The sequence below is a fragment of the Gymnoscopelus microlampas genome (genome assembly GCF_963454915.1).
Source record: "Gymnoscopelus microlampas genome assembly, chromosome: 8".
NCBI lineage: Eukaryota > Metazoa > Chordata > Actinopteri > Myctophiformes > Myctophidae > Gymnoscopelus > Gymnoscopelus microlampas.
The window spans coordinates 10,824,650-10,836,790 of record NC_139945.1 but is presented as its reverse complement, the minus strand read 5'-3'; the positions used below and the strand labels follow the sequence as shown (position 1 = coordinate 10,836,790).

The 12,141-nt window shown below is 43.4% G+C and overlaps 1 protein-coding gene across 1 annotated transcript; it reads right to left on the bottom strand.

Moving 5' to 3' along the window:
* Positions 1–6,353: 6,353 nt before the first annotated feature.
* On the bottom strand, positions 6,354–7,979 carry LOC311050115 (high affinity choline transporter 1-like; the record flags this gene model as incomplete). The annotated part of the gene is made up of 1 exon (XM_084064078.1): positions 6,354–7,979. One exon carries the CDS (start codon positions 7,977–7,979, stop codon positions 6,354–6,356), a length of 1,626 nt encoding a protein of 541 aa, XP_083920204.1.
* Between the last annotated feature and the right edge of the window lie 4,162 nt (positions 7,980–12,141).

Here is a 12,141-nt window from a genome sequence, read left to right as displayed (position 1 = left end):
GTTTGAGGATCCAATGGAGTTAGCTGGTTTGGTCAGAAGCGCCTTTTAATGCTTTTCATTGATTCAATATTTTTTTACCAGCTTGCAAAGCTGGTCTAGGAAGAGACAGACCAACTTTCAACACATTACAGATTTGCATTCAACACATTTGATTTGCATTCGACCCATTTGCGTGATTGGCTGTCCTTTAAGCCAATGGGGATACTTTCCCCTTTCCCATACTCTGAAGGCCCCCCCCCCCCCCTGCAGCAAGCCTTAGGGCCATTAGCTGTGCAAACAAAAGACCTGCTTGAATGGAATGTTAAGGAGGCCTCTCTCTCTCTCTCTCTCTCTCTCTCTCTCTCTCTCTCTCTCTCTCTCTCTCTCTCTCTCTCTCTCTCTCTCTCTCTCTCTCTCTCTCTCTCTCTCTCTCTCTCTCTCTCTCTCTCTCTCTCTCTCTCTCTCTCTCTCTCTCTCTCTCTCTCTCTCTCTCTCTCTTTTCTCTCTCTCTTTTCTCTTCTCTTCTCTTCTCTCCCCCCCCCCCCCATTGGAATGGCTGAGATTTTATTTTAAAGACAACTTTTACATTTTGTGCTGCAGATTGGGGCATAAAAAGCCTCCCGCAAGCTGGTATATTATGACTTTGTCATTTCTTGTTTTACCAACACTCAGACGTAAAGGGTGTTCAATAGCACTGATTTATGGAAAAAAATGCTAAAGCGTCAAAATGGAGTTAGCTGGTTCCTGCCGGACAGCAACGATATGTTATCTATGATGTATGACTCAAATTTTAAGCCAGATTTAGGCCCGATTAGAGGCCCCATTGACTTCCATTATACATTTTAAGTGAAATGTTTTCAAAAAGTGTTCACACACACACACACACACACACACACACACACACACACACACACACACACACACAACACTTTGACAGACTAGACGCCAAGGTCAGCAAGGATCTGCTACACTTAACACCACAAATGTCTATTTATTTGACCCTTATATCTTTTGCCTCTTATACAGGCATTTTCCTTGTCTTTCTGAAATCATTTACAATGTCTTAAAACATTATTTGCCTATTTCCAGGTTATTGAGCCTCTATTGATTGTAGAAATAGTTAATTATTATTTTTCAGTTTACTGAAGGATCTCCCACCTCGTGTAGAGAGGTCGCCTGGAAATCGTAAGGGTTGCCAGTGTGGTATCTGTTAACCCACAGCCTTCACTATGTTCTGGTAAAGGTTCTATTGCTTTTAGTTGCCAACAACGCCATATTGTAGTTAGGTTGATGTTCCAGAGGTGTATATGAATGGTTGGATAATTAATTGAGGCATCACTCCAGGCAGTGAGGTTTCTTGCTTAGTTCCGATTTATTGCATAACACAAACAGCTTCCCAAGGACCCGAAGGGCCGATGATGGGGGACCCCATCATCGTCCCCCATCATCGGCCCTTCGGCCTCTGACAAGCACACTCCTAAAGTTACATATGAGTCAGTATTTATAGCAGTGGTCACATTTGAGATCTAAAGAAGGTAGGCGGATCTTGTGTGGGCACCTTGAAAGGTGGGACCCCACCTCCCCTGGCCCAGCACATTTGCAACTGTAATAGGCCAGGAAGGGAAGGGTGTCAGCCTTGATGACAAATGCATAGACGCTCTGTCTCCCAAGTAAAACAAAAGGCAATGCTAATTGTAGCCTATCCCCCACCCAACCAGGCTGGAGCCCACAAATGGTCGTCCTGTCTGAATCCACTCTTCTGTCTGTAGGCTACTTGTGAAGTGAAGTCATCTTACATCTATGTATGTTATATGAAATATACAACACCAGTTCAAACCCCAGTTCGCCCCAGTCTGTCGAAATTGTCTCTGGGCAAGGCATTTAATACCCTAACTGCTCCCTGGGTGCTTCATTAATAGTGCCCACTTAGGATAGGAAAATGTTCAGATATGTGCAAATGTACCATGACAAAATACTCCAACTTCAACTAAAGGGGACTATTTATTTTGTATTTTTTGCTGACTGGCAGCATCTTTCTGAGTAAGTAATAAGTTTGGACTTTGCATTTTTATGTTGGCCTCTCTCTCTTTTCCTTATCCTTTATTTCCTGGCCTCAGGGTCCCTGGCATTGCAAAGAAATTCACTACAAATTAGTAGTTTAGATCAGTAAATTTAGCACATCTCTGCTATCGGGCAGAAACCAACTCCAAAATGTTTTCCAGGAAATTAAAAAACTATGTTTTCCCCAGGAAATTAAGAAACCCTTATATTTTTTAAACAAAGCAATACTGCCTCATCAGAGTTGGTATTGTGACTTTATATATTGTCAGATACTTGCATGTGTCATCATTATCTTATCACCACTTTACCCAAATCCAGCTCAAGAGGCGTTTGGAGGTTTTGTCCCTCATTGATAAGAACAACTGACAATGGATCTCCAAGCTCACAATGCATCACAACCCATGAATGAATGTCCTTATGCTTCATGACACTGCTTATAAAGACATACAATAATAAGCATGGCTTTAAATATTACAATATTTAAATGATGATGGGGGACCCCATCATCGTCCCCCATCATCGGCCCTTCGGCCTCTGACAAGCACACTCCTAAAGTTACATTTGAGTCAGTATTTATAGCAGTGGTCACATTTGAGATCTAAAGAAGGTAGGCGGATCTTGTGTGGGCACCTTGAAAGGTGGGACCCCACCTCCCCTGGCCCAGCACATTTGCAACTGTAATAGGCCAGGAAGGGAAGGGTGTCAGCCTTGATGACAAATGCATAGACGCTCTGTCTCCCAAGTAAAACAAAAGGCAATGCTAATTGTAGCCTATCCCCCACCCAACCAGGCTGGAGCCCACAAATGGTCGTCCTGTCTGAATCCACTCTTCTGTCTGTAGGCTACTTGTGAAGTGAAGTCATCTTACATCTATGTATGTTATATGAAATATACAACACCAGTTCAAACCCCAGTTCGCCCCAGTCTGTCGAAATTGTCTCTGGGCAAGGCATTTAATACCCTAACTGCTCCCTGGGTGCTTTATTAATAGTGCCCACTTAGGATAGGAAAATGTTCAGATATGTGCAAATGTACCATGACAAAATACTCCAACTTCAACTAAAGGGGACTATTTATTTTGTATTTTTTGCTGACTGGCAGCATCTTTCTGAGTAAGTAATAAGTTTTAGCACATCTCTGCTATCGGGCAGAAACCAACTCCAAAATGTTTTCCAGGAAATTAAAAAACGATGTTTTCCCCAGGAAATTAAGAAACCCTTATATTTTTTAAACAAAGCAATACTGCCTCATCAGAGTTGGTATTGTGACTTTATATATTGTCAGATACTTGCATGTGTCATCATTATCTTATCACCTTTACCCAAATCCAGCTCAAGAGGCGTTTGGAGGTTTTGTACCTCATTGATAAGAACAACTGACAATGGATCTCCAAGCTCACAATGCATCACAACCCATGAATGAATGTCCTTATGCTTCATGACACTGCTTATAAAGACATACAATAATAAGCATGGCTTTAAATATTACAATAACTTCTGCAAAGAGGGGTTCACAGAGTTACAGTTTCAGTAGAATTAGTGAGAGAAATGCTATATGAACTCATTTCTTGTCACACTATAGATTTTAGAAATATAATTAATTGTTTTCATAACATTAGCCTCAGTGCTAAGTTTTATAATTAGGTACACTGCATAGTTACTTTTAACAGACTACGGTGGAAAAACCCTGCCTCTTTAAAGTTAGTTTTCTTCTTCCGCTCTGAGTCTCTGTGTGCAGGGGAGAGGGGTGGAGTTAACTGGTTTGGTCCACAGTTTGAGGATCCAATGGCGTTAGGAAGTGTTGTCAGTAGCACTTTTTAATACTTTTCATTGGTTGATTTTTTTAACCAACACACAGACGTAAAGGGTGTTCAATACCGCTGATTAATGAAAAAAAATTAACTAGAAAATGTGCTCCTCGGAGCACAGGTCTCCGCCTTTACTGTTCCTGTCTTACCTGATCTTTTGAAGTGACACACCTATTTATAGGTCTCTATTTCATCATGCGTCTCGCTAGCCAATCAAAGCACACCCTATCAACATATTGTCACCTGTCACGTGAAGCTTGACCAATGTTAGCTTGGTGGACACACGGAAGGACGAGAACGAAAACATTGTCTCCTGGCGGAGACAAAAAGCTGAAAAATGGAGTTAGCTGGTTTCTGCTCGACAGCGACGACATTTGGTTCTGTGACTTGCCATCACTGCCCTCTTGCAGTGCGGTTTTGACCTTTGACATTGCGTAAAAAAACGACTCATACCTTTTTCATTAGAGGGGGTTTTCACAATGAATTAGGCTACATTTTACCACAGCAACAATAAATGAAATGTTACATTTTTGTTGTTGAGTATGAGACAAACCAGTGGGCCGATCTCTCTCCACACTGTGGGCTAAGTCAGCCGGGGACAAAAAAACAAGACCGGCCCACAGCGAATTCTGGTACTCGCAATGGGCCAGTCCACCCCAGCTGTACCTGACAGGCCAGCCTCTGGTGGTTGTCTGGTACTTCATTTGATCTATAAGCTCCACAACATGTCACAAGCTTGTAGATCGGGCTATCTTCGGCTAAGAGATCTGTTGTAGTGGGGGGGGGGTGAGGACCAAGTATAGATCCCTGGTGTATTATGCTGATCCTTGTGCTCCGTCTGTGCCGGCGACCGTAGTCTCTGCCTCGCTAGAAATGTGTTACTGCTTGCTAGCAGCTGTGGAACGACACTATATTATCTAGCAATGAATGCACTGAATCTATGCATATCCATTTGTCGGTCTGCACCTTAACTAATGTCCATAGAATATCATGTACAGTGTACATCTGCTGCTATGCTAACGGACCTTTATGTCTTACTTAACTTACCACACCGGATAGATATCCGGTACCAGGTGTAAATATGAAGATAATTTGTTATTTTTTTATTGATCTCTCTTCCCCTTGCCCCACCTTCTTCTCCCCTTTCTCTTATATGGAAATAACAAAAATGATGGAGCTTGCACAAAAACACATTTCACCCACTGTTTTACACCTGTAAACCTGTGACATGACAATAAAGTTGATTCTGAATCTGATTCTGGCGCAGTTTGTCTACATAGGTGGTGCGCCTCTTTCCCCTCATAGGTGGGGACATCAGGGGTGTCACTTATCCGTCACCTCGCTGGTACGACCTGGGGAGCCTCCGCCAGGACTTTGAATCTCCGTGAAAGCCCTGGTCTTCTCTGGAACCAAATACTGTGCTCCCAGCCTTTAGCCTTTAGCCCACATGCCAAAGAGTTGATGCTGCCATTGACAATGCCCTTCGGCTCATAACTGGCTCCCTGAAGACCACCCCTGTGTCCTGCCTGTCGGTCCTAGCGGGAATAGCCTGGGCCGGCCTCCGGCGAAAGGCTGCTAACACTCGCCCTATCCGACGTATCAATAGACGGGTTTCCGAGCGACGTCATCACAGAGCAGAATGCGCAATCTGCGCATGCCTGGGGGTAAGGCGCGTTCGAAAATACAGCCCTGAGCGGCAGTGAGCGCACTGGCCAATACAAACTAATAGGCGAGTGTGCTCCGGTGCGTAATTTCCAAACGCACCCATAGGCTTCCCCCTCCTCTGCGCGGTCATATTCCTCTCATGTTTACTAACAGGAAACCCGTCTATACATCCGGGACTGAGAATGAGATCCAACATTGGCAATGGATCTTGCTGAACCGCCTACGTACTGGGGTCGGCTGATTCAAATAGCCTATGAAGGCAGACTGTGCAGTGCGGCCGGGGAGCTTGAGCAGACTGCCGACCTTATAATCAACATGTCCCCTGCATAGACCACCTTCAGAGGAGGGCCTCTTCTTAGTGGGACCAGAGATGAGGGCGTGGATGAGGGCACATTTGATGACGCCTTTTCCTGTTGTACAGTGAGCGTCCATGTTTTGGTAATTTATTCAGTCAGTCGGTCAGTGAGCTAGTCAACTAGTCCGCAACCGACAAAGGCGTTGGACTGGCTGAAGCCCAGCCAATAAACACATAATATCCCAGAAAAGTCATAAAAAAGAAACAAAAAGCAAAACAAAAAAACAACACTGGTTTGTTTGTTTGGTTTCTACTTGGTTGAACTAATTCATTTCATGTGTGCTTTTTTTGCCACAGTTCTCTCTGTGCCTCCCTCTATGTGTCCGGGTAGCTCTGTCGGCAGAGCTCGCCTTTGAATCACATGGTTCTGGATTCGATCCCGGGCACCACCAACTTAGCGTATAAGTAGCACGGCTTGGGTAACCGAGACATGTAGTAAGTTCTGGAAGCTGATGGTAGGTGTCTCTCCTGGGAAGGTGGTGTCAATTAAGGTGGTGTCTCTGTTGGCGTCCTGTTGGCTTTTAAGGCTTTCCTTGCTGCGTCCACCTCGGCCTGCTTGTGGGCGATCTTGAACACATCCCAACTCTCCGACAAGTAATGATTGTCAAAGATGATCGAGGCCAGCCAGGAAACGGACAGGATGCACACCATCGTGGTGAGCACGATGGTAGTGCGGAAGGGAAAATACTGGATGAGCCTGCCCTCGGCGTCCAGACGTAGGCCAGGGAAGTGGATGACAGGTGGGAGACCGATGAGCGGTTCTCCACTTAGAAGCCTGAGGACAAGGCCCACTGCTAAACCCATGAGGGAGCCGTAGCTATTAGACACATTGAAAAAGAGGATGCACACCAGCTGAGGGAACATGATGGTGTACGACATGTCCACGCCGAAATGCCAGAAGATCATAACACTGTTGTCCAGGAAGCTGAGGCCCGTGCCAAACACACCCGTGACTATCACTGAGATGCGGATCACCCACTGCATCTCGCGGTCTGACGCCTCTTTCCTGATAATGTTCTTGTAGATGTTGGAGGTAAACAGTGAAGCGGCGGACAGCAGGGCAGAGTCCATGGAGGACATGGCGGCAGCAGCTACAGCTCCAAGGCCAAGGCCAGAGATGTAGTTGGGGGTTAGGTAATGCAATGCAATGGGAAGGATGGCGCCTGCCTGGCCACGCTCGTATGGGGTTTTGGATGGATCATAACCTGTCTTGCTCCAGTCTGTTGATGCGGCCACGGCACCAACGAGCATGGACGGGATACCCAGAATCAGACAAAAACCCGCAGAGGCAAAGCAGGTGTTCTGGGCCCCTCTGTAAGTAGAGGCAGACAGGATCCTCTGGTAGAAAGCCTGGTAGGCCAGACCGCCCAGGGCCAACAGTAAGAATTCATCAAGCCACTTTCCTGCATCATTGGACTCCACCTTTCCCAGCCAGGGAGCCTGGAACACAGGAACTAAGGCTGTTTGTGTGATGGGAAGAGCGTGGGGGTTGGTCAGCAGGAACGGCATACACGACCACATGCTGACGAAGATAAGGATGAGTTGGATAACGTCTGTGTAGGCCACAGAGAAGAACCCGCCCATTAATGTGTAGACTATGGCCACCGTCGCTGAGATGATGTTGGAGAGCATCATGTCCATTCCCAGGATCACGCTCATAGTTCCACCTATGCTGACCAGTGTGCGTGCCACCCACAGCACATCGGCCACCAGCGTGGGAAACAGTAGCAGTGAGGCCACCATGTTACCGTACTTCTTCTGGAACGGGTCCATCATTGTCATGTATTTGTTTTCCCTCATTGGTTTGGCAAAGAACAAGCCACCCAGGAAGAAGGTGATGATGTAGGCCCCGGGCACCAGGGCCCAGACGAGCCCTTGCCTTGGGTTGTACACTGTTTCGGCTATACCGAGGATGAATCCCCCTCCCACCCATGTGGCGGTGAGTGTGAAGATGCCAACCAGCAGGTTGATGTTGCGTCCGGCCAACAGGGTGAAGGTCAAGGGGTCTGCCTTCGCCACTCTGGTGCGCCATGATGCCCAGATGCCCGCACAGAGAATAATAATGTAAAACAAAATAGTCAGCAACAAGGCAGGTAAATTTTGAACGGCCATGGTTCTTCTCTTCTATTCTCTTCTCTTCTGTTCTGTTCTCTTTAAATTGTATAGCGATTTACAAAGGTTACACAGTGCTTAATAATGGTAGAATGCCAACACTTTGTGGTATGTGCGTTGAAGACTGACGGCCGTATGTCTGTGACGTGTCTTTTAAAAGGGCCAAATTCTTCAGTCATGATGACGTCACAAAGATTGACGTGGTTGGTTCAGCTCCAGAGAGCCGAACCAACCAAGGGGCACCGTAGGGGCCAAAGTCTTTTAAACTTATACTGGACTTCAATGGAGATTGGATTGGGCTGAAACGTTGCCCAATACAGATGACTGATATCACTGGCAGTCCATAGACTAGACTAATGCAGTCTGAGAGCCACATGCAAGCCATGCCGTTATTAGACCCCATCTTGTGTGCCAAATGATTTACTGATTTACTCCAGACAAGTCACAAAAACATGTGACTTACTGTAGGCCCCCAAAAAATGCCTATTTTGCCCCAAGTCACACTAGGAAGATAGGCAATTATACTAAAAGGGGAGGGAACAGCATGATCCTTTTCAATTAGGAAATAGGCGATTTTACCAGAGGTGGCCAGTGTCATGAGGAGCTGACTTAAGCAAAAATATCATTTTCCTCAAAAGATGACTTAGGCCATTAGTTTAGGCCAAGAGGTTGACGATATATGAAATGCATAATTTATTAAATAATATAACGGTAATATCAAATACATTGTCAAAAATGAGAGACAGTGACGCTTTATTAGCAAGTCTTTTATTATTATGATATTATTATTCCTCATTTTGCTGGGGAACCCCTGAAACCCCTTTACCGTTACAGAGAACAACTGCCTTAGAATATCTGCTGATGGGTCGGCCATAACTGAATGGTTAGAGAGCCCGCCTGGGAAGCCATAAGTCCCAGGTTCGATCCCAGGCCTCAGCAATGTGTCAAAGTGTCCCTTAACAAGACCCTTACTTAACCCCTAAATCCTCCCAGAGGTGCTGCCCTCATAGCACCCACTGCTCCTGTTACTTAGGATGGGTTAAATGCAGACAGCTCATTTCACTGTGTATGCAAATATACAGTGGTACCAAGTACTGTATTTATTTTATGTACACTTTTGAGTTATTTGTACTTTACTTGAGTATTTCCAATTTCCAATGCTTTTACTTCTACTCCACTACATCTCCGATCAAAATATTGTACTTTTACTCCACTGCAATTATTTGAAAACTTTAGTAACTAGTTACTTTGTAGATTTTGATTATTATTACAAAACATACATTAACCACTTCAGCCCTATATACATTTTGGCCATTTGAAAATAGCCGATCTACAAGCTCACATATTTTCAAAAGAATTTTATACATTTGAAAACTTGAAATGGGACATTCTGCATAATGAGCACTTTTACTTTTTGTACTTTAAGTACATTTTGATGCCTTTACTTTTGTACTTTTACTCAAGTCAATTTTGAATTCCGGACTTTTACTTGTAACAGAGCATTTCTACATTGCAGTATTGATACTTTTACCTAAGTAAAACATTTGAGTACTTTTTCCACCACTGGTTACAAATATCCCATATTTGGGCAGAATGGGCACAAAAGGGACACAGACAGATGTGCGTTGGATCGGCGGTGTGAGGGCAGCGTAGCGGTCAGAAGCTGAGATTAGTAAACATAATCACGAATCAAAGAACCACTTTTCATACTATTTAGCACCATCCTTTTTTGTTTAGTGTGACATATGATCTACAGGTCAACACATTTGAACATGAAGTTGATGATCAAAGTGACAGCTTATGTAACCTATAGTCATACTTTACTTAGGCCTTAGGGACACTGCCAACACATTGCCAATATTTGTTCAAGCTAAAAACAAGCTGAAATGTACACATCAGTTTATGAACCTTATGAAGTTTCCCGTTTCCACTGTAAGCATAGTTTTAGTATAACAAACTGGCTGCAGGTAATAGTTTGAATGACCTTTTGGCCTCTAGGCAATAAACAACAGTAGCGACCCACATCTAAATGCTTCATTTTCAGGCTCATTCTTTTGGCTCCACGGTTTACAGACCTTTCTCGGTCAAATCTGATTTCTTATTACAAATCTAAAAAAAAGAAAGAATGCAAAATACAAAAACAGAAGACATGGAAATGTACCTTTCCAATTCTAAAAATATTGCAGACAAAAATATCTTGTTCTTGAACCTGAAACTTTTGTCATATGGAGGACATGTTGAACTATGAGAAATATCATACCATCTCTGGCATGTCAGCAATTTTTTATATTTGAATAAAACACATTTGTATGCACATTTCACCCCTTAAATGTCAGGCCATGTCACAGCCAAAATATGTGTATGTTAGAATCATTTCCCATGAGTTTATTTGATACAAATATTTTTCTTATTCGTCACATGTCCCTTATTGTATTTATTGTTTTACAATCCCTTCATTCCTTCATTATAGAACATTTCAATATAAAAACACCAGGTGGCATTGGCTCGGGAGGTGGAGTGGCCATTTTCACCGGGTCCCATTTTGGAATCGGACGGTTCCCGTTTCAATCCCCGGTTCCCCCTGGCTGCATGTCGAAGTGTCTTTGAGCAAGGCACTGAACCCCTAACTGCTCCTGATGACCAGGTTGGTGCCTTGTATGGTTTCCTTTGCTGTCGGTAAGTGGATGTGTGTTGCCTGGACCTGAGATGCATTTTACATGTGTAATTGCAGTGGTGGATCGTAACTAAGTACATTTACTCAAGTACTGTAGCTTAAGTACTAATTTGAGGTATCTTTACGTAACTGGAGTATTTACACATTTCTATACTTTTACTTCTACTACACTACATCTCGGAAGCAAATATTGTACTTTTACTCTTTTACTATTTTTACATCAAGTAACATCTAATAGCCACTATAGTTGTGAAAAAAATCCAAGTATTGATTTTATATTGGGAGGAAATTATGATTGGACTACATGCATCACTGGCTCTATTTCACATGCATCACTGGCTCCATTTCAACTACAATTCATACTATTGCTGCCACAGTTTGCTCTTGAAAATGCTTCATCTGCAGTAACCTTTTTGGATATGGATATATTTGTGGTGGTCAAACAAGTCGACGAAACTATGAAAAACTCTAATCTGCAACACAGTTTTATGCAACATGTAGTGGGGGTCCCTGCTACATCTCTCTCTCAGCTAAGGGGTCCTTGGCCTGAAAAACGTTGAAGACCCCTGAATTATATTGTTTTTAAGATGTCTGCGTCATTAGATGGAGTGGATTGATAATGTGTTTTAGGTAACTTGTTATTGAGGAATCAGTCATAGCCAGATGGTTCCGGCACACAGACTGAGAAGAAAAAGGACATTCTTCTCTGCTCGTTTCACGCAATGGAAAATTGGACCATGTTCCCCAACTTGTAACACGCAGCTGGCTTTAGTTTATAGCAGTGGAAATGGTCCTTTTGGCCCTGTTAGCAGACCTTTCATTAGGGCGCGCACTCAATGGTGTGGCCTATTATTTCTTGGTGAAAGGTTCATTCCTACCAAAGAATTATTAAGCATTAATTACTGACAAAACTGAGCACTTGAAATGACCGGGCACTTTTTTCCCACCCAGAAAACTGGGCACTATTTAGGGGGGAATATGGGCACTACTTGGGGATAACTATAGGCACTATTTTAGCAGATTACTGGGCACTATTAGAGCCCACTTTGATTTAGTGCCCAGTTAACTGGTATACAAATCGTGTTTGTAAAAAAACATAATAGGCTAATTCTGAGAAAATGGCTTGAAAATATTTTGACTTGGATTTGCTCAGCTCAAAATACATTTTTGGGAAGTTGATTTATGCTTGATGTGTGATATCTTTAGTTAATACTTTACTAAACTAATAATGGTGTGGTATAGCCCACATTACAATGACATTTGAATTATGTTTTATGTTATATGTTATATACTAAATATATGTTAGCTCACAATAGCTCTCATTTATATGGGTCAGTTTAACATCCTCCCAGTTAGCTTACACTCTTTGCCAACTATTGGTTGGAGGTGCCACCTCCATATCACTGCAGGGCTATTTTTTATTTTATTTATTTATTTTTAGTTCTGGCAGATTCGTCTGGTTTCCAGGCAAGGAAATGACGTGTTTCA